Genomic DNA, 24537 nt, shown 5'->3' with positions numbered 1-24537 from the left:
TATAAAATTCTTGGCACCGTGTATAAATAAAAAGTAACGACTAAATCATTCTCACTAATCTTTTAAAAAAATGTAATATTCAAACAAGTGATCGAATAAACTTAAACAAACTAATTTGAAATTAATCACAATCCATGCATTTTAAAATACATAATTTCAATTTTAACATAATAGAAAAAAAATTATAGCCTATATAAATAAACTAAAATGAATTTCAATATACAAAATAAATGAGCATCTGGATAAGAAATAAAAGTCAAGAATATTTAATTCCAAAAATGCGTAGAAACTTAGAACAAATTGTAAAAACATCGTTATTTCCTTCCACTTCACAAAAGATCCGAGGGCTCCGATAAACATAGTGTTGAGATTCCTATGAATTGTATGAAGGCTGTATATAATTTTTCTTTTTTATTTAGTAGCTAGAAAGTATGCATTCCCCCATAAAAAAATTTATGAATAAATGTTGGTCATTTTCCTCAAAATGAATTGTCATGCAAAGACCGAAGAAACAGAGACAAGGAAACGTAAATGTGGGTTCATCTTAGGAAACAATCGTTTTTCATGAACACATGAGATTAGTCCCAAATCATAGTCATATGGTTGAATAATTAATTGAATCACTAACTATAGCAGGGGCTTTCACAGGATTATATTTTGGGGAGGGTTTAATTTATGAAATTTTTTGAAAAAAAAAATTCAAAAAAAAAAAAAAAAATAGAAAAATTACATATTTTGAAAAAAAAAAATCAATAATCCATAGATATTCACAAACAATTAATTTTTTTGGGAAAAAAATTCTAAAATTAAATTTCAAATATAAAAATTTCAAAAATCTACGGTTATTCTCATAAGATGAAATTTTTTTCAAAAATCTAGAAAAGTTTAACAAAAAATGAAACTTTTGAAACAAAGTTTCTAAGTTTATATTTACAGTTAAGTTTTATAAATTTTTTTCCAAAAAAATTATATTTTAAATTTAATTTTTGGAGAAAAATTATTCGAAAAAAAATTTCAAATATAAAATTTTTCTCCGAAAAATTCAAAGAATTTGATTTTTTTGAGAAAAAAAAATCAAATTTTAAATTTTTATAGATAGAATCAAAAATTCCTTAATTTGCATGAGGGGCCCCAGCCCCATTCCCCTGCGGACGGCCCTGCATAGCCATAATCTCATTAAATTGAATAGGCAATAGCGATATTTTCCACGTAGAAATACAAAAGAGGATTGCATATGCTTATAAGATTTAGATATATTACATCACAGAATGAGACGTATTCCTGAATGAAATTTGCATGAAAAAAGCGTCTCTAATATACCTTGTGATCGACGACATTCAAAATTCCGGCTACTAGGGCTATTCATGAATAATACAAGTGATGCAAGGAGCAGTAAAGCTTTATTTATTGCAATGCACAAAAATAAATGTTCAAACTCGTAATTAAGATTATGATTATTTAAAATCTTACTGACAACAATTATGGTTTATGTATGTATAATAAAAGGTCGAAGAGACAACTGAAAAAGCTGATAAAAATAAATAAATGAAAGAAAGAAAGTATACGTCTTACTAATTAGAGTATGCAATAATATGTAGAATAGAGAATAACACCTAAAACATGGAAGGGTAATCATTTCTTAAACCAAAAAGGATTTTATAATTCATAATTTTTGTTTTTATATATGGGCAATATGAGTTGTCAGAGAAAAAAAAAATGCAATGGGACTCTGTAAATCATTTATTTATATGTAAATATAATATGTTTGTAAAAGGAATCGTCATTTTAGTAGTAGTAAGAGGGGGCTTGAAATATAATTTATTTATATGTCTGTAAAGAGGGGTAATTATAATTAATTATTCTAGTATTATTACTTTTGTGGGTGTGTGTGTGAAATTCAAATGCAGTTTATTATTTTTACAGATAAATAAGTAAATCTACTTTGTAATACAATTATAAAAATCCTTACAAAAAATATCCATTCGTATTAAATGACTAATGATGATATGATTTGATCTGATTTTTTTTTTTACAATTCTTTTAAAAAAACGGATGTATATATAAATATGATTAATAACTAAGCATTTATATGAGTACATATATACTGTAATAATAAATGACTTTAATGTAAATTGCGAGAGATTTCGCAGTGTCTATGCTTAGTTTGTGTAGTACTTGCGTAACGGCGTTCTAAGTCTTGGAAGATGTTGTTGAGATGAAGAAATGTGAGGCTCTTTCTGTCTTCCTATGTAACTAAGTACTAAAAATAAGTTAATAAACAATGAGCGAACAAACTATGTGAGGACTATAATAAGGCAGGAGGAATATTCTTTGTATCTATGAGTTTACTATTAATCCCTTCATCTTCCATGAGAAGGGATTCGAAAGGAGGAGGTCGACGAAGATTCTTTTTCCTATTTTTCCTCCACCTTCGTTTTTCGGTGTCCTTTTGACTTTTCCAGAGCATCCTTTGACTCTTTTCTAAGGATCCCTCCAAGGACTTTCTACTACCTTTCCGTTTTTTCTTCTGCTTCTTTTTCTTCTTCCTTCGTCTTTTTCTCTTTCTCTTTTTGGACTTTTTCAGACTTGATTTCTTCCTTCCTTTACGATGATGCTTTCGAAGAAGACGTTGCTGTTTCGCCCTTTCAAGCCTTTTAAAGTCTTTTTTAGTGAGTGCCTTCTTAATGACATCTAAAAAAGCACCTCCTACCTTTGTAAGTCTATGGATCTTAATATCACTTTTATTAGAGGAGGATGATACCCTTTGGCATTTAGAACCAGTGCATGGCATGTCATCCATGAGGGATGAAGAAGGGATAAGATTTGCGCTTGCTGTTGAGTTATGCTTATAACTAAAAGAAGATAGGTTCTTACATCCAGTGACCTCTCTCCATTTAGATATGAGTATTCCTGCTCGTTCACATTCGCGGACATAGGCTGTAAGTACTTCACAATGACACTGATTCCCTGGGCACTCACACATGTCCAATTTACAGGCGTTAAAATAATAGTCATAGGGAATATGAGAACGACAAGTCTGAAAAAGAGGGGATCGAAATGCATTACAATTACGATCCGATTTGATTTTGGAGCCCCAATTTTGAGAGCAGGAAGGGGCAGTTGTAGACTTGGAGGGCCCTCGGGAGCAGGATTTGAGGCCTCCTACTCTCCAAGACTCTCCAAATTCCTGTTTGTTATGGATTTGTTTCCCTGATGGGCCGTAAAAGTCGTCCACTTTGTCACCATTAAAATTACCACAGAGACCACAGACACGGTTTCGAAACTTCGGAGGTAATGCAACTTCTAGAAAACTAATACCGTCCCAAAGGAGTCGAACACCTACAAGATGGAAAATAAATAAAAATTAGATCAATACTAAAATAATACCAAAATTGAGTAAAAAAAAAGAAAGTAAATATATATCATTCATAATGACAAAACACAATGAACCACCCAACAGCCCCTTATCACTAATACAATTCGGACTATATTTGTCGACATACAACATATTTGTTTCTATACCCATTCAATTGTTCATTTATTGGGTTATTTTTGTTTTATCCCTGCACACATATCTTTTCCACTGGGTACAATAAAGAAACTGACTTGGGCAAAGTTTGAGGATTCTTAGGTCATTTTTGGCGTTTGAAGGGACCTTGATTATTGAGTTAAAATTCAAATTTTTTAAAAGAACATAAATGTATATTTAAAAAGAAAGTGTTTTCCATTTTTGTCAAACAAATATCTCTTCAACTAGGGTTAAATTTTGATCGATTACTTTTCTTTGCATCAAAAGATAAAACAAAGACACTACAAATGGATGAAGCACATCCTAGACTCTTAAAAAAATTAAAAACAAGGTGGACAATATTTTTACCGGATAAACAGATACTAAACTGGAATGGCCAAAACCTTTGCCTAAAATCAAATAGAGTTGTGTATCTCAATTTGTTCTAAAGCTATGGTAGATTATGCAATTTTACCTCCACAAATGAATTTGAACGTGCCATTAAATTTTGAGAAATTAAGGTCGAGGGTCAAGGTAGCACCAAACGTAAAATATGCATAATAGAACATAATTTTTGAACAAATTGAGATACATAACTCAATTTGATTTTTGGCAGAGTTTTTGCGCTCTACCGTGAGCCCATGCTAGTATACTTTTTGTGTTATCTTGACCTCTAACTGTGACTTTATGTAATCTTCGTACCAAGTTTGATCAAAAGCAATCCATAATTTTTTCTATAATACTGGCGACTAACAAACAAACAAAACAGAGGCAAAAACATAATCTCTATTCAACTTTGTTGGCGAAGGGTTAGAGTCAAAAAGTACAACCTTTGACTCATAGCTTCTATTTGAGACAGTGCAAGGTCAATTGGAACATATTTTGACATCATCCAGATCCTGAAAAAATGCATTATGCCGATTTTTTTTGCTTTATTTAATAGCATATTAATTTTCAGCATGACTTCCATGGGCCTCAATTATCTCACAAAGAAAGCATTCCAGAGTTGTTAATATTGATTTTACAGTCAAATTATGGTTTTTGCATTAGTAGATCTTTTGAATACACCTTTTTTATTAAAAGAAGGTTTAGATTAAATGAACCATCTTTGCACTTTTTCCATGAATAGACGCTTAATGAAACGCTACCATTTGAAACCGTTGGTATTACTGACATTTTATCCTATTTCAACTCTTATATGTCAATATTTGCATTTCTATTAATTTATGAAGTAAAAACGATCGTAAACATTTTACTTTATAAATAACAATTATAATCTTCCATAAACGGTTTCAGAGCTGGTTTAGCTATCCAATCTGAACTAATCTCGCTAATTTATAATTTTTAATATGAGGGACATCAAATCAAGTTGGGGCACCAACTATAGCACTCTAACATATTTAATTATAGAGTAATTTGAGTTCTAATAATTTTTGAAAATTTCAAATTAGTAAACCACTACTTGATGAGTGATCGTGATTCTCCATCTCGATAACTGACTAAAAATTGTACAAATAGGAAAAAGTAGGCCGTGATACACTCATAAAAGATCTGGAATTCAAAGTTTGTTCCACGGGTAGTGCATGACCCTGTATAAGAAGCTTAATAATGGCCAATTCTTAGCCAAAAAATATCTTTAAAAAAATGAATAATGACCATAGAGGCTAAAGTTAGTTTTCTTGATTGTTTCAAGCAGAAAAGGTCTTTGTGCAGATGGGGGGGAGATATTAACCAGAAACAGGAAGGAAGGTCCAATATATATAATTATTATAACTCAACTCAGTTTCCAAGGCCTGAGAAAAAGTAAAATACACTTCATTCATAGATAAAAAGAATGTAGGATAATATTTCATTAATCATTCCACATTTAGAAAGAGGATCTTATGTGCCAGTACTTCCTTCTTCTTCACATTTTTTTTAAATAAACAAAGGTCAATCATTCAAACGGTCATAGGTAGAACTGCAGACTAGTATTAGTTATTAATTATTACTCTCTGTTTTTCTCTATTTTTTTTAAATGTAACGTTGTACATCTATCGATGATATATTTTTTTTCTATTGAACGAACAAGCTTTATTTATTTATTTTTACCTATTAGTTACCTCAAATATTTGATCAATTAATCTACGAAATAAGCTTTAATCTTGGGTGACATGTGGCCCCCGATGCGTGAGAGTTTTAGTTGGTTGGGAGGTTAGTATTAATTTAAGAATATCTAAAATATTAATCTATATTTATTCTTGTTTATTTTTGGATCTTTTTTCAAATAAAAACCTTATTTTTCACTTACGGCAGTACACAACATTCCCCCGAATAATAAGGCATCGGCTATAATACAAATTTTCCATTAATAATATAGAAGATACCTCCCCAAGAAAATTCCTTACTGTTACTCTCCGTTTTCCATGAGTACGTTCACACATAACCACTCAATACTTATATCAATTTATATATGTTCTCTCCTCAAGAATGAAATAATGAAACAGGGAGTACTTTAATCTCTAGAGCACTCACTCGCTGAGCTGGCTGGCTCGTTGCAAAACCTAATAAAATTTCACATTATATATGAAGTTATTTCATTATTATTAAAAAGGTTGCAATCATTGAATTTCAACTCTACGCTATCGCGGTCTACAATTTCAATATATCTGGAAAGATATGACGTGGGGACAAACTTATTCAACTTTACCCCCAACAAATACAATACACAAGCTGGATGATATATGCAAAATAACTGTGCTATTTCATGAATACGACTAAATATTCATTTCTTAGATCAAAAATATGTATATCATATTTATGAGGGAGCAATATTTGCAGTTCACCCTGTATACGCGCTCTATACTACACGCAAAGCCCATACATTATTTAATGAATACAACTGCATTGTTATTTCTTAGGTAAAAAATATTTATATAATATACTTCAGGGAACACTACATCAAGTTCATCCTGTATACAGGATGAAATTATACGTTTTATGCTACATACAAAACACCCGCGATATTTCATGAATACAACTAGTGAAGTGTCGATCCTTATATAGGACCACAGTCCAGTTCTGTCTGGTCCATTCAGTATAGTCCTACTTGTAGGCCCTTAAAGAAAATAAATCGATCCTCTGTGACCTCATTGAGGGGTATTTTTATTTTTTTCATTATTCCGTTACATAATACATATACCATAGATATATAACAAAGTAAAAAAGTTAATATGTTCGTATTTTATTGCATAATTGCATTGTTGGACCGAATAAATAAGGATCGACACAACGAAAATACGACAGTATTCTTATTTAAACCAGGTGAACCTCAACTTCACTCCCGAAAAACTGGAAATATCATGTATTTATAATAAAAAGTAATGTCCGTGGAAAATAGAACAGTAAGTTAACTCTATTCTACAATTCTTATCAGGAGTGTCCGCAGGGGGAGCTGTAGGGGATGCAGCCCCCTCCCAAATATACCATAAAATTTATTCTTCAAAGTTATTTTCCAAAAATTCTAAAATTTCTGGGAATTAAAAAAAAAATCTAATTAATAGCTTTTGATTTTTTTCCCCAAAATTAAATTTTCTTGTAAACAGCCCCAACCCCATAAACATAATTCTGTTGATGCCTTTGCTTAGGAACTTAATTCATATTTTCAGCGGAGCAATACTCATAGGAAAAGGTATCCATATATATATATATATATATATACAAGTATAAAAATGTTATACCCACAAACTTCTTTTCAAAATGAGAATAAAAATAAGTATTGGGAGGTAATAAAGTAAAATATGTATATACCAAATATATATTCCATTCATAAAAAACAGGTTGAAAAATCGTATTCACCTAGTACACACATACATTATAATTTATATGTACGTATGTATTTGAAGACTGGGTTCTGCTTAGACGAGGGTCTCTCCTCAGTGGCCTATGTACAAAAAATACTTAAAATATTTCCATGTGTGAGATTGTGTGGTTTGATGAGAGGGCCGTTAATCAGGCATACTTATTATTCACATATTAGGTGGGGAAAAAGAGGAGAAGTTCACACAACCATTGCAAAAAACCGCAAGATAAAATGATACGTCAGAATGGATCAATGGACAATTTATTTATTTCCGAGAACTCTACCTATCTTCTCATCAGGGCCGTCTTAATATTTTTCTTTGGAGGAGTTGAGGGCAATGTTAAAACTTTTATTATTGAGTTGCAATTTTTTTTTATGCGGGTGACCTTATTTAAAAAAATATAATGTACGTTTCTTTGAAGAACCTTCTGTAGAAAGGAAAGAATAACCTATTTTAATGTAGAAAAAACATACTTTGGATAATCAAAATATCCAATTTTCTGAAATATTATCGATTGGCAACGACCCTGCTTCTCATGATCTCCATTCATCTTCTCAATGTCAAAATGAAGAGGTACTTCTTGTGTTGGATTTATTTTCTAAAACACCTCCCCTTTCAGTATTTTTTTATCGGTCTGATCTTTTTTACCATTCAACAGTCGGACGGATCGATTAGTCTGACTTTCAGGCCTAGGGATCTCTTTATTTCCTTCATTCCTAAATAGAACTGAAGAATATAATGAAAGATAGCGAGAACGTACAATACTTGAGTATTAGGGAGTGTTGCTACAACTTCAAGTGCGCACGCAAAGGGGGGAGGGGGGCACACACCCAATTATAGTAAAGAAACTCACAAAAAATCTCTAACTACGTCATTTAAGCTCTTATTCATACTAAAAAAGAGCAGTCCTGCGACTGAACTGACGGGATTGCAGTCTTTTTAGACCAACCCAACACTAATTGCTTATATTAATTTGAAAAATTTAATTGTTTGCTGGATTGTAAATTCCACGAAATTTTTTTAATCCCCATTGTACAAAAAACAAACTATGGGAAAACGTAGCTATTTTTCGTTACATGTTTGCCACATAACCAAATAAACAACCTTTTAAAAAGTCAACGAACTTTTTCATTTTGAAGATGAGGAGAAGAATATTTGAAATCTGATTAATTATTATAATTATATGCAAAGTTCTTTGAAATTTTAACTCAATTTATTTGACGTGTGACGGCAGTGTGATGTGATTTGAGAAATATATAATCCCCTTCTTCAAGACACGCACAATACAGGGTACGGCAACATAACTTCATTTTTTTAAATAATGGGTGGCAATCATACTGTAAAAGTTTGACAGAATACTTTATACACTTAAACTAATTCTAATTTAGTTATTGTGTTTTTGTGAGTGTAATTTATGAAAATCAGTTAATTGCTTTCATTTCGGATATATAAAAACAAATTTTTCAATTCATTTACATAATTTTAAATTTGCAAAAGAGTTTCAAAGCGAATACATCCACGGCTAACTATACTAGGAAGGTAAAATTAATACCATCATATTCAAAAATTTTAAATTGGTGCGGTTCGTTCAAATCGAGTAATTGGAAGCGGGCTTATTTAGGAAAATCCAACCTTTTTTTAGAGTTTCGCAAAATCCCCAAAAATGACCTAATCAACTAAATGAAAAGTAATTTAAAGACCAAACAAAAAAAATACACGGGTATTAGAATACCAAATTTGGGTTATCCAGTAAATGGACAACGGGAAAAGTCACTTATCTGATATTATTTTCCAAAACTACGTAAAACAAAACTTGAAATGTTTAATATTAATATGAAATAAAAATAGATTTATTATTATGTATAAAACTTGTTTGATTGTCTATTGGAAAAAAGAAGTTATGTTCCTGCACCCTGTACATAAATTGGTAATGTTGCAAATATGTTATCATCTATCTCATAACAAAGAAATTATAATTTCGTTTTTACATACGTTGCAATTAAGAGGAGAGTAAAAATTCGTCGAGGGGATAGCTGCTGGTACTGATGACTATGTATGATGGATGACCCTAAAGGAATGTGTAATGCGTAAATACATAGGTTGGAGGATAAGGCACACGATAGTTGTGCTCCTAAATTGATGGATCATCCAATCATTATGTGAATACCTCCCCAGAGGCATTAATATAAATACATAGATGATAAATACAATATTGACTTATACAGAGCGGGGAACCAAAACTTGCTGTAGCACTTAAATAAAATAAACAAGCTTTGTTTGTATCCCATGTATAGAGTTGACATTTTTGTAAGGAAAAAAAGAACACTAAAAGAATGTAGGAGGGAGACATATGTATTAAGTACCTAGTTAATATCTATTGACTATTATATGTTTTTTGGGGGAGAAAATTAATTACTACTATAAATAGAACCTATTATATTTAAAGTAGCATTCGTGCAGGGAAAATATTATAATTTTCCTTAAATTAAAATATATTAGTAATATTATGCATTTTTAAAACAATTTATACAAAAGATAGCAATGATGCTTACTTCAGATGGAGATGTTAACACCATTACAACCTATTAAATAATGAACAAAACAGTAAAAAGCACACAGCGTTTTTCATTTTTATTCCTTCTCAAAAATAAATTAATAATGACCTTTTTGGATTATTTTTCTCAGAATATTTAGTTGAATGACTATTTTTAGAAAATAATATTTTTCAAAAGTTCTAATAAAAATGAGAAAAATCCCAGGTCAATGAAAAGTTTATACCACAAGATAATGATGCCACAGAGTAAGTTAAATTTTTTAACAGAGATTTTACCTCATTTTAGTGTTTAAAATTTGAGTTCTTGTAAGGTTTGAATTCAATAGAGGGCGCCCAATTATGACTATTCTTGTACATCAAACAGCCCGTATATGTAATGCTATAGGTATTTACATAATGTAGTTAATAGTTTTAATACTCGGTTCGAGACGTGTTTTTTTCCTCAATTCGGTTTTAAGAGATTTTTTCTAGACCGAATTTTTAATTAGACATATCCATACCAAATATGTGATTGAGACCGGTTGTAAACAAATTTCCTTAAAGAACAGAATGAGTTCGTTCCACTTAAAATCATAATGGTCTCAGACCGAAACCTAACACTAATAACACTGTCCAACAGCAAAAATGGTACAAAAAGTATATGCTCTATTTAATAGAGCTTGAGCCCTTAATTCTAAATATGGCCTTATTTTTTCTCTCATAGCCTCGTGGCACTCGGTAAAAGCCCATACAATTTTTTTATTTTTGGATATTTTTAAGGCTCAAAGCTGTTTTAAGCCCTAGGTGTTGAATATAGGGATAAACAATGTAAATATATTTTAAAGCCGAATGTTAAAAAATTCTAAAATCACTTTTAAAATGTATCCATCATACTTTTAACTCAAGCCATCCTTGTTTAAAGTGGAAAATAGGTGCTTTTAATTCAGAGGCTCATAGCTTCAAGACGAATAGATTCAATAAGTAAGTTGGATAACTGAAAGTATGAATATTAGTTTAAATAAAGGAGCCTCTCTAAAAACGCTCTATATCTTTGTCAATTTAAGATAAGGCTACGACAATATTTCAAGGAAAAGCTCATTTTTGAATTGATCTCATAATAAAAGTCCATAAGTATTCGTATGCCCCAGATAGAAGAGATAGAAGAAAAAAGATAAAAAAACAAATAGAGAAAAACTATAACTATAGTTAGTAGAATTTTTATACAGAAATAATTATTAATATTTGCTTTGAGAATAGAAACAGGTTTTCTATTTACCCATCACTAATATATATAAATTTAGAAAAAAATAACATAAATGACAAAATAATACACATTCGAATTTCAAACTTTTTTTTTATGTGAAGAACATAAAAGAGACATTGAAAAGCAAAAAAATATACATATAATTTAGAGAAGACGAAGTTTAGGAGGGTTTATAAGAAACAAGAGAAAACTTCCAGTAGTAGTCGTCATATTTCAAAAAATATATAAATAAATAAAATACCGTCATTAATCAAAATGACACAATCTGTCCTTTGCTTCTTCTCCCTCCTATATATAAATATATTTGTGAGGAAAAACGTGTTAAAATACTCCACAATAAATAAACATTCCGTCAATCTTTAATATTAACTGTGATTTCTAAGAAAATACGACGAATACACAACAACTCCTAGCCCAAGTGTGTATCTTTATTGTTTGTTTGTTTTTAATGAAGAAATTATTGGATTCAAAAGTTGGTCTGATAACACCTAATATAATAAAGCAAAGTTTGTCTGTCTGCAGGGGCGTTGCTAGGTATCATTATTTGGGTAGCTTAGCACAAAACATTATCATCATCGTTACATAATTACTTATATAAATAGGTTTATTTGTTATAAACAATGCCCGCATTGCAGAGCTGAATAGAGGGGAATAGAAACAAAGAATGAATGTAGAACAAAATAGATGGAGAAAGGGCGTGCAAAGAAGGTAGCAGTTGCATTCCATGATTCCTTCCCAATGCTTTGAAACCTGCGTATTATTTATGTATAGTTAATTAAGGTCTCAAGAATTGCTATTGTCACCCTTGTTTACATTTTTGTTTCTCATTTTCTAAAAGCTGGAATACAACGGTAAAAGTTCAAAACAAATATATAACTGAGAAGAACTATTATTCCCTCTATTATTATCCAAGACAATTGTCTCAGGCGAAAAAGTCAAAAGACAAAACAGTACAAGGTGATAACGTCTCAAGGCTATAGTGTAACAAGGCGAATACGTACAAGGCAAAAACGAAAAAAGCAAAAATATTCAAGGCGACTCCTCCAAGAACCGAGAAAGGGATGTAGAAAGAAAAGGAAAAAACAGGCTCTGAATGACCTCAGAGACCTAAAAAAATATTATAGAAACATGCTTGGTAATTTTATATGTGTACTTGCTATATTTCAGGCTGATCTATTCCACCATTTTGGATTCCATGAGTGATAACACCAGAAACATACTCAAATAAATATAAGATCTGCCAAACTATTTTTAGGGCTTCAAAAAGCTAAGGACGCCACTATCTGTGTGTATGATAAACAGTCACCGAGTGCACTGTAAATAGTGCCCCCTGATTTATATCGTAAACATATTTTAATCTAATAAATAACAATACCATCTCACTAAAGAAATTTTGCAGGCGTTTGCATATAGCATCCAACGTGTCTAAGGGACCCAGTGTTGTATATAATGATTCCACATGTAAATCATTCAACTATTTTTGATATAAGAAAATAATAATGTAGTCATATGAATGAAATATTGCTGGCGTATGTTGGTATAACAAGAGCACTGTTTATGTTATTGGTGTACTATGTATCTCATAGTTCATATGTATTAACAGTATATGCTAAGATTTGAATTAAACATAAACGCTGGTATGTGAAAATGGATTTTCTTTGTTTTTGTTAGTGAGCACTCTTAAGACTAAACTGCTCATCAATCATCCAACATATTTTTTTTCTCAAACGATTATTATTATTCCTTCATTCATGAGGAGAGAACAATGAATTGATATAAGTATTGAGTAGTTACGTGTGAATGTGTTAATAAAAATGGAGAGTAACTCTGAGGATTTCATGGGGAGTTATGTTCTATATTATTAAAGCAAAATGTGTCTCTTAGCCGACCCCTAATTACTCCGGACAATGCCGGGCGTTACTGCTAGTACCTAATATGAATGAAATGAAGTGTTCATCTATATCTTATTCTGATATTATATTTTTTTTAAATACGATCCTATATATTATGTATTCTTCTCATTTGAGTTTTGGATTTCCTGTTTTGCAAGAATATAATGTATATACGTATATATTGTGTCTATTATTATTTCATTAAGATTACCAAAATTTATGTCGTTTTTTTTTGTTGTACTTTTTGTCTGGAGCTATGTGCTGAATATTTATAAAATCATACATGAAATAATATATTTATCAGAGAATATTTTACTCAAACAAAACTGTACACACTATTTTGTTATTAGGTGTCGATTATTTTACTTCCAAAATCCTTTGGTAGTTAGGCAAATAAATCAATCATACCAACTGCTATTTTTCTCTAAATTACTCCCAGAATATGATTGACATATTATTTATCCACCATTTTTCAAAGATATTACTTATGGGGTGTACGAGATAAAATCATGGAGGAGACTTTCAATTATTATACATTACTTTAAGGTGAATATTTTAAAATACTAGGCTGTTTTATTAAAAGTAAGGACTAAAGGGAGAAACTTTTATAAATCAACAGTTGTCAGGATGGGGATGAACAGGCAAAAGGTGTTTGATTTTCTCCGCGCCCAAATGATAAAGATATCAAAAGTATATCAAAGATAATCTCCCATTTCTAATACATTCTTCTTTTTAGAGGAAAATATTAAGAAACTCAAGACTTATTAAATAATGAACAAAACAGAAAAAAAGCTCAGCATCAACCGTTTGTCCTTGTTTAATCAGTTAACTTATTCTTTTCGAAGGTTAATAGAAATACAAGGTTAGACCATCATAAAATCGGGCTAGCTAACATTTTCAATGTTATGTACCGTACCGACTGCTTAACAAAACAGACAGATTTTCACGTCATAGAGTATAACAGCGGTACTTATTCAGTAAAAGTGAAGAAAGGCAATATATAGCTACAAGTGGTTACAGTTATACTCTATGGCGTCACCATTAAAAAGCATGGTGGAAGTCAAACATCAGTCAGAAAAGCGTTATGGGATCAACTTGTAATTCATTTAATCTTACTCTTTTCTTTACAGGCATCCTTTTTTTAGTTGTAGCATATTTGTAATTTTATGGTAGGGGATAGAAAATAGATTTCTGATAGACAGTGAGGGTTGTGTCCTTTTATTTGTTGGTCCCATTTCGACATCCAGGAGTATTCTTATAAAACTTGGTTGGCCCAGATCCACAATGATGACGTCACGTCAAAATGCTCTATACATAACGAAAATGCTTTCGGTCTACAAACCTATCCACCTCTATGGAACGGCTGCTGTGTCTGATGTAGATGCGTACTTAAGATTTAGGTTAATAACAGACGAACTATCAAAATTTTGGAGTCGATATATCCTAAATATTTCATTTATTTGAGCGTCTACCTCAAAAACCAAAACAAACAATCCTCACACAAAATATCTCTGTCTCTGCTTTTCAAATAATGAGACATAACTGAACCTACTTACTTGATAGAATATATTAAGAATAATAATGTATCTAATAATAAGAGGGTCTGTTTTTCCACCTTTTTCGAATTTCGACTACGGCTAGTGCGAAAAAGTTGTGATATGGTATGGACATCACCTATGCATAATTGCATTGTCCTTCCAGATCATCCTTAGGTCGCACATCTTGATCAAATTATGAAAAAGGACAAAAACTCTTTACTTAGTGAATATATATATTTATGGGCCTTTTTCTAACCTATAAAAATTACTAAATAAATTTTTTTTCTTTAAAATTGTTCTATGGAACAAAAAACCAGAAAAAAGTTAGGAAAATTTGATGCTACGCGTATAGCACGCATAACTTTTTTACCTTATCGGGAAATGAAGATCAATTTTTTTTTATGCAATTCTCTCTAGTTGCTTAATAGGGTAGTTTTAGAAAAAAAAAACAACTTTATTTATACTTTTTAAAGGTTAGAATAATGTCTATCATAATTAATTAATGTAAAATAAGGATTAATGCTCTATTTTAATCTTTATTGACGAAATAAATAACTTTTGTCTTCTTTCAAACTTCTTTGAAATTTGGTATAGGTTATTTTCTCGCCATATCAGAACTTTTCAGAATAAGCCGTAATCGAAATTCGAAAAAAAATGAAAAGACAATTACCCATAATGAATGGTATTATATAGTGTTCTTGGTAAATATAGGACGGACCCATTTTTTCTCGGATATTTAAACCTAAATATTCGAGTACATTTCGGGAACCTGAACCTTCAGATCCAGATCCGATAGTTATTAGTTATTATTGCAACTATTTTAATAATAAAATTGGACACGTATGAAATACCTTTATTGCATCTTTTAACCTCTCCTCCGAAAAGAAACCGAAAAAAGCCCAAAATTAGTTGGTAATAGGCAAATTCTTCAAACTATGGAATTATGTATTGAATTATAATTAATATCTGTTCACAGCTTAATAAAAAATAATTCGTATTCAAACAATCTATGTTAAACAACAACTGATTTTTAACTCATTTTCCAGTTGTTGTTTTTTTCGGGAAAAGTTATGGAATAACTAGGCGATGCAAGTGTTTATGTAGATGTCACTTGTATCACTAAGTAAGATATATAGAGTGTGTATGTTCGATATGGCTAAAACATTTTTACTAGAATTAAGTATGAAGCAATATTTGTAAAAGCTTTTTAAGATCCAAAAAATTCCGTAGATCTTCTTTATTACACGTACAGGGAGCGGGGATCAAATTTTCGCCTACTTTAAACCTTGATAACTTGAAGACGACATTATCAAATAAAAAACCGGTTACCAAATAGGAAAGCTATTCTTGTCAGCTGACGATACGTAGTTCAGTTAGCATCATGCCGTCATCATATGAGGAGATAAAGAGCTATAAGTGGAACAAGGAGCTTTTGAGGTCCGCCGTAATAATAGCATTGGTTAATAATGGAGGTGAAATCTCCAATTCAACGATTGTTTCAACCTTAGGAGTGAATTTACGGACTGTTTAGCGTATCCGTAAGAAGCTAGAGGACACCTGGGATGTTGATGCCACCATAAAGAGGGCACCCAAGGAGGAGGGCACCGACAGGAAGGTCAGGGACACCGACTTTGTCGACAAGGTGAAGAAGATGGTTGACCCTACCAGGTCCATGAAGGTCGGAGACAGGCCCTGGGTGTGGCAACAGGACTCAGCACCCTGCCATGTGTCCAAAATCTCCATGCAGTGGTTAACCGAGAACTGTTATGACGTCGTAACCAAGGATTTGTGGCCTCCTAACTCTCCCGACCTTAATCCTTTGGACTATTTTGTCTGGGGCTATGTCGAGAGACATACCAACAGACATCCCCATAGCACCAAGGCCAGCCTGATGGACTCCATCAAGGAGGTATTCGGCAACATGGACAATGAGATGGTCAGAAGAGCCTGCGGCCGATTCAAAGGCCGTATTGAGGCAGTTATTGATGCCAACGGTGATAATATCAAATGAATGGTTACTCTATACCTATATGCTCGTCATAGTTTTGATTTTCAATAAAAATGTTAAAAAATGTATATTTTGTGTTGTTTTTTGTAGAAAAATATTTTGGCGACAATTTGATCCCCGCTCCCTTTACATGTTCGGTTACATGAATCCGGTTGGCTTATTTTTCGATAATATAACTTTAGTTATACCGAACCCAGATACTTCTGATCCGGGTCTAAGACCTGCCCTATCTCTAGTTGTAGGTACGTTGAATTAGAGAGAGGTAGAAAGAGAAAAAAAAAGACAACTTTTTCCTAATTACATTGATACGTACATACTACAACATCTATTATATTATATATTTTTTTCTTGGACAGGTAATTGTACTACTAACTACAATATAGAGGTTGATAATAAAAATACACATCACATCAGTCTAGTCAATGGGCAAAAAAAAAGAAGAAAAAGATGTACGTTTCACACTTGCTTTTGGCCCAGTTTTATCATAGTTTACACCCCTTTAGACTTTAATCTCTTGATTGATTGATATATATCACATACTTTGTCACAAAAGCAAAATGCATTGTCACAATGTGTATGTGCAAATTTTAATACTGTGGCCTTTACTACAACATACGACTCATATATGAACATTAGACTGAGCCGTTTTTGGGGTTCATATTTTTAACCTTCTGCAAAAGGATCTTTTCTGCTAAGGGCAATCAAATAACTAACTTTGACATAGTTTAAGGCATTTCGAGCCATTTTGTGGTTTGTGGCCATGTGGTTCAGGCATTTTAATTTGCCAAAAATGATATATTTTTGGGTAGAAATTTTTCTACCCTACCCAAGGACCTTTTCTGCTTGGGATGATCAAAAAATTGATTGTAGCAAAGTTATAAGACTTTCAAGCCATTTTTGATGTAGTGAAGGCCATTTTTTTTTTTTTTTTTTTACAGTTGAGTCCTCTGAAGTAATTATAATTTGAAAAAAAAACAAGAAAATAATATTTTTGAGTCCAAATGGGCTATTTTTAGGCCTCTTGTACAGTCTCGAATATGATATTATGAGTGAAAAATTGTACTTTATATATTTATTAGCCTTTGGCTTATAATTAAAACATATTTTGCACCTTGTTTTAAATTATAATTTGATGGTTTTAAATGTGCTCAACATTTGCAGTTTCTCTTTTTTCTCATAAAGAGAAGTAAATTGGCGAAATATAACTTGAGTTAAAGTGACAGTTGTTGATCAATAAAGAGGAAGCACACTTTTTGACCCATAAATAGTGTTGTGCGAGTCTTTCCCCACTTGGCAGTCCTTACAAAAGGTAAAATATATCCTTCATGAGGTCATTGCTTGTTTTTTTCTTTTTTGAAAGTTTACTAAGTAAAAATAATATATGTTTATATGAAATAGCATTTTAATAAAAAAACGGATATTTTTTTGCAAGATATATTTCTAAATATATATTTCATATACCTAATTTGGAATAAAAATATTTTTAGGAACAATTATAAGGACAAACACTCATAAGGCTGAACTGGACCGAATAAATATGGACCTACACAATACTACTCATAACTAGAGTTGAGTAGTTTGAAATTTAAAAACGAGCTCGGGGAGTGAATTAAGACCCTCATTAATATCAGCTGCCAGTTATTTTATTTTGGGGGAGATAATGAATTACTGCTATAAAGAAACATTTAAAATAGAATTCGTTTCAGGGAAAATATTGTAAGTATATATAAATTCATATATAGTATAAACATTTGATTTTACAACAGTTTACAAAAAGGTAGGGCTTATTTCAGAGGAAGAAGTGATCTCCACGACGATACACAAAGTTTGAATCTTCACAAGCCATTTTAGTTTTGAAAAAAAAAAAGAAAAGAAGATTTTTGAGTCGAAATGGGTCTTTTTTAAGTATCTTGTAACATGTTATGAGTTAAATTGACATGTATGTAATGAAAAAAACTACTTTTAAAAATTAGAAGAGGAAAAACAGTTGTTGCGTGTGCTCTTTTTTGTGTGTGTGTGTGTTTTTGTGACAGTTTTTTTACTGTCCCCAGCATAATAGGAGAAAAAAATTAGCCCGAAAACGGGACAGGCTAATGCACATATAAGTGAGCATTCATGCAAAATGATAACAAAGTTTCATGAAAAGAAACGGAACACACACACCAATGAATATGAATGTGTTTATAATAAATAAATAAATAATATTTTAAAGCCATTAAAATTAGTAGTAATACTACATTCCCTTGCTCTTTTACAAAAAAAAAAAAATGAACAAGGCTGGATGGAGAGTGCCATAAAGTATTATTTTGCATTGACTAGAGTTGAGACACGGCCCGAGACCGAACTTATTTTTCAGTTTGATCTTGATAAATTATTTTCTTTTAGAATACTCGGCGTGACTGTATGCTATAACGCAACTTTTCCGACGAAAAAGGGCCAAAATCAGTTGGTAGTTTCAAGCTAGCCAATTCTTCCATAGAGTTATTAGTCAATAATTTTTGTAAATTGGTGAGGATTGAACAAAGGTTTAATTGAATTAAAAAATATCAACGCTCACTAATATGGGAAAAGAAGAAGAAAAATAGATAGCTAACAAAATGCAGTGTAAACTTTTGTGTATGTAAAGTACTGATATGCACCGAAATTTAAACCGTGTACCGAAATTTCTTTATGTAAAAAAAGGTTTAACATATTCTTTTTCTCTTTCCTTCACCCCCATTTTTTCCCTCCATTTATTTTCTTCAAATCGAAATGAGTTCAAGGCAAAAAATTTAAGTTCGAACTTTTGTACGAGATCGGTCCGGACCGAAGTTAGTCCGGATGAGCAGGGCGTCTGCAGGTTTATATATGTGTATTATTATTATTTCTTGGGGGGGGTCCTCATATAGAGGGACTCTCAAAATTCTTCTAAGTGTGCGCCATTTTTTAAAAGAACAAGCTACAACGGTCACACTACCATTATTAGTTACTAAAATTGACATTCAGTACAGAAACTATATACATTAATTATAACTCCATACATTTAAATATATACATAGATGAAAAAAACAAACAAAAAACACTCTCAAAGATAATACATAATTATGGGTAGAGTTGTATAAAATATGAATTGCCGGTATGCTAAAAAAATAGAAACCAAAAAAGAAGATGGTAAGTCTTACAATTTGGAAATTTTTTTGAAAGAGAGCAGCTTAGCTGTCATGCCTTTTCTTTAAATTAGTGGCGAGTAGTGTTGTGTCAGTCCTTATTTAGGACTGAAGACAACTGTCCCTCCAGTTTAGTCTTAAAACTCCTAAAAAGTTTTGTCCTTAATGACGTCTCTCAACTTTGTTTCTTCTGTTTTATTAATTTTAGTACTAACAATCCAAAGGACCGACAGCCTGAAGGATAGGTCCTAAGACTAGACTGGGCTGAAGAAATAAGGACTGGCACAATACTAGGTTCGAATACCTATAAGAGAGAGGAGGAATATCTGCATCTAGCAAGAAAATAGGCAGGAAGTACTCCGATGTCGACCCTCAATTCTACTAAAATGATTAACTCTCCTCAAATCCTCGGGAGCGTATCCCTCCATCATTCATGAATACTTGCACAAGTGATTACTTTATACTTAAGATGCTCTCTCATCAATAGTAAAAAAAATAATTATAATAGCTTACGAAAAAAATAAAATACTATTTAAGTCGCAATGACAAAAGTCTTTCGCTTGTCTAAGATTATATTTTCTGCAAATCTAATTATGGGATTAAAAAACCACCATTACCCATGGAAACTAACGTTATTTCAGGGGTAAACATAGAGATATTTGACTGAATACACTCACAAAAATCATCTAATGATTTGGGAGATTGCCAAAACTCTTGTTTGTATGTATGTATGTATGTTGTAGAGATCGTTGACTAACATTTCGCATCAAAAACAATTCATTTTGCATTTAACAAATTACGGAGCAAAACTCATAAAAATACTAATCTGCATATATATAATATACTACCCGTACAAACATACGTAAATTCATTCAACAGCTATGGAGAACAGGGCCATTATCATCACTAAATACGTCAAGCTATTTGGCAAGTCTTGATGAGGAGTTGTAGTTGCATTTATATGTATGTATTATAAGCATTAGGCATATTATTATGTACAGTAATTGATAATGTAACTTACTTATGTTAGTAAACAACACAAGTAAAAAAAAATTGTGACGAACAATCTACATAGAAAGAAATTGTCTCGAAATTTATCAGCTTTCCTACGTTGTATTTATTATTGGTTGCGAATATTCAACAAACAACGAGAATGGAGGCAAAGGGTTAGGGTTTTTTTTTCTTCACGTTTATCACTCTGTAAAGGGCGTCGTGGACATTGTGAATTGCTCTGTTGAGTTTGTATGTAAGTTCAGGGCCAGGAGAATTAACAGTGACAAAAGCCTCTACAGGAAGTCGAGGACACAACAAGATTGCCATTGAAGACTTCTTGACCGGTGTGACCCTTGAAGGAGTAACAAGAGATAATAAAAGAGGCTGTGAAGCACTCGTAGAATGGCAACTACCACGAAGGGGATTACTATTGACAACAAGACTCAACACCTGGCCATAATACAAGCCTGGTACAAAGAAAACCTCGCCGGTTCTTGGCCTCTAAACTCGTGCTCCCTCATCAACGGGCTGCTCCTCCTGTACTATGGAATATAGGGCTTCTTGGAGATCAAGGCCCGCAAAGTCCCCAGCCACAATATTGATTCCCTTAACTCCCCTGTTGAGAAGGAGTGTATCAAAGTGTAAAAGGCCTTCAGGCCAAGACTATAGGCTAAGGTAGCCGTAGAAGGAGGTCATTTTTCGCAAACCTTATCGGTATTATAAGGTATTGTTTTAATAAAAAAAATACACCTGATCATCGAGGGCATTCCTAACCTTACTCATTTAGTGGGGGGGGGGAGGGGGCATTGCACAAAAGTAATGGAAGAAAAAAACTGAAATGTAGTTTTATTTTTATGTCCAGGACACTATCTATCATTTCTAGATAAATAAAGGTCTTTTAAATGTACATTGTAGATTCTATAGGTCTACAACATAGTCACGCACAAAAACAGTCATTTTTGTGCAAAACTTGTCACAAATTCAAATTTCTTGGCTAAACGACACAAAATACAGGATTGAAGCTTTAAAAAATCATCATTTACAGACATTTATACCCTAGAAAATACTTATTAAACAATTATCAATGCTTATTTTCTACTCAAAATATTTTTTGACACTTTTGGCAGTGAAACCGGGTCACATCACCAACCATGTGATATGAAAAAAGGTGGGGGGGACTTCAGAAACTTTTAGGGAGAGCTTGAGAACCCCTAAAAAGAGGGTAGAGACGCCACGGTTTCTGATACTATGTACATGTTGTTCTTGATTTAAATCTTAGTATCAAAACAGTACGATTTGCTCAGACACATCGTATTTAATGAAGATACACTTCATTAGGCATTTTTGTTTTAATGATCATTACATATATGCTATATTATATATTTATGTAAATGTGTTTTATGTTATTTAAATATAAGGGGTGCAGTGGAAGAAGGCAAACCTACTAACTACTCCTTAGAACCATTGTTATAAAAAAAGTAGCCATATTGACAACTTCATAACACGTGTATATACTTTGATAGGACTTTGCTCATATAATGACAGTGTATTAACACAATAACAACCATCCTCGTTTAGGATATATAGTACCGTATTATACCAAGATTTGTTGCATTTAAAGGTATGGACTCCATAAACATAATATGGTTTGACATAATTATATCTTATTAATATAGAAAGGCCATTAGTAAATGGGATTTGAAACAAACACGTACGTATTAATGAAATCCCTTACCCTCGTGTGTTCTTAGAACGATCCTTTCTTCATCTTGCATGACGGATAGAGTACCCAATTTGATGTAGGGCAAAGATACTTTTTTCCCGTTTATTTTAACTTTCATTCTTTGAAGAAGGGACACTTTGACGCCGGGGATACGCACAGTAACAGTTCTGGTCCATGAAAATGCATGCGTATCTCTTGCATCGTTTGTAACACGTATGGAAAAACTTGCATTTTTCTGTGGTGTACCCGTAAATGGATCACACTCTTGTGTCAAAAGATATTTGCAACTCCCCTGATAGGTGTAGAGTCGATCATCGAATGTTCTAAAATGGGGATCACCAAATACTGTACAAATCCCATTCATGGGTTTACATTCCCATTCACAGCACTCACTCTCACTTCGTTCCTTTCGGACACGTTCATGTCCAGGAGGACAGACTGCATCGCAGGTCTCCGTCTCACATTTAACCTCTCCCTTAGAGCAAGAACAACTTACGCACTCCGTCCTTTTCCAAGTTTGTCCATCTGCATAAGTCTTTTGGTTTGAAAGACAGGTTTCTGAGGATTTATAGCCTTTGAGTATGCGCCCAAGAGAATGTATCACACTCTGACACTCTGGACAACACTTTCCAGGCATGCGTTTTGTTCCAGGAGGACATTTAGTCAGAGTTTGACAAGAATTCCGCTCACATATTGGAAGTCCTTTTTGACAGGAACAATTTGTTGAGTTTGGACAGGAAATATCCACAAGAGGCGATCCGAGGGGATAGGCTTTTCCTTGAAAAAGGCATGTGGTGTTAGGTATTGATAGGTTGTCTCGATGTCGATTGCATTCTGGACAACAGCGAGAGGGCTTACGGACTATGAGTCGTAGTGGGCAGTCAAGTACAGGACATACTCGAGTAAAACAGTGTAATAGTCCGGATGGAAGGCAAATACAAGTGGAACAAGGATCTCTTGGATCTGGAAGTGTCTGATAGGAAAAAAGGATTTGGTTCTGGTCTGTTTTGCATTGTTTCCGTGAGTACTCTGAAGGAATGCTACTGTTTGGATGAGATAAGGAAGAGAGGTGAGATTTAGTGACGATCCCTGCGTAGCATTGGTGCACCATAGTTCCTTCAACCCAGAGTGAGCCGTGAGATTTCCGAATGACATTGCAATCTTTACATTTGAAAGGACAACATTTATCCCTCGTAGGAACAATGTTATAACACCCACGAATAGAGGGGCAAGTTTTGGATCGATCCAAGCATTTGACAACACCTCCAGAGCATTTACATTGAATACAGGGTGTGATGTCCGTGATCCCATTCACCTGAACGATACGCCCTTCAGAGTCCGCATGACAAGTTACATCTCCCCCCTGTAAATAACTCTCACACGCACTCACCAATAACATAACAAGCAAGACCGAAGTCCTCATCCTGGAGGAACAAACTTTTAAACACATCACATTCTCATATTATTTACGTATTGAGTGGGCGCCCAAGTTACATTAGAATATATATTAAATAAAAAATTGGAAAAAAAAAAATCAAGTCGCTGGCCTGCGATTTCTGCGTGCAAAGACGCACTCGTCCAACTACACAGTACACACGTCACACTCCCTCTCTCTCTCTTTTTAAATATTTCTTCAATCTTCTCCCTTCCATCCATCCCTCCCTCCCTCAGCTCGATCTGTCAAGCTGCTGTACGTTTCTCTCTCTCAAACTGTTTCTCTCTCTCCCTCTTTATTTTTTAAGTGCTTCTCCGCATCTTGTCATTATTGAGTAAACTCATTCGCTGATCCATTCTTTCTCTTCCTTTCTTTCCTATCGCATAGTAGTGAAATACCACCTAATGGGTGTCTCAAATTATTATATATATGCAAGCAAAACCCCGTATGGCTCGCCCTCCGACTCATTTTCCCACGGATTCCATTTTCAAATATATGAAACTCACGCACCAATCTCCGTCCCTCCCTTTTTCGGGTGAATCGAGTGATGAATTAATAGGTTTAAAAAGTAAAGATAAAGAAGACAATCTTGGTTGTGTTGCTGGTGATAGATTGGCGCCAGAGGAGGATTAGAATATTAATATTTTGTCCAAGA

General features: G+C 32.8%; 1 protein-coding gene across 1 annotated transcript; it reads right to left on the bottom strand.

The window, feature by feature from the left end:
* Nucleotides 1-1383: 1383 nt before the first annotated feature.
* Nucleotides 1384-24059, bottom strand: LOC121117313 (BMP-binding endothelial regulator protein). The gene is made up of 2 exons (XM_040711703.2): nt 22460-24059; nt 1384-3339 (listed from the first exon to the last, which is right to left on the bottom strand). The coding sequence occupies exons 1-2, from the start codon at nt 23895-23897 to the stop codon at nt 2306-2308; spliced, it is 2472 nt and encodes an 823-aa protein (XP_040567637.1). The 5' UTR covers nt 23898-24059; the 3' UTR covers nt 1384-2305.
* Nucleotides 24060-24537: the final 478 nt, after the last annotated feature.

This window comes from Lepeophtheirus salmonis, chromosome 5, assembly GCF_016086655.4.
Source record: "Lepeophtheirus salmonis chromosome 5, UVic_Lsal_1.4, whole genome shotgun sequence".
NCBI lineage: Eukaryota > Metazoa > Arthropoda > Copepoda > Siphonostomatoida > Caligidae > Lepeophtheirus > Lepeophtheirus salmonis.
Note: the sequence above shows the minus strand (reverse complement) of the source record. Positions and strands in the feature narration are given on the sequence as shown.

Bases quoted from the DNA above. Each gene is read 5' to 3' on its own strand.
- LOC121117313 (XM_040711703.2), bottom strand. From the start codon at position 23,897: ATGTGTTTAAAAGTTTGTTCCTCCAGGATGAGGACTTCGGTCTTGCTT. The intron at 3,340-22,459 runs GTAAGGGATTTC...TCCATCTTGTAG, and splicing joins CGTTCTAAGAACACACGAGG to GTGTTCGACTCCTTTGGGAC.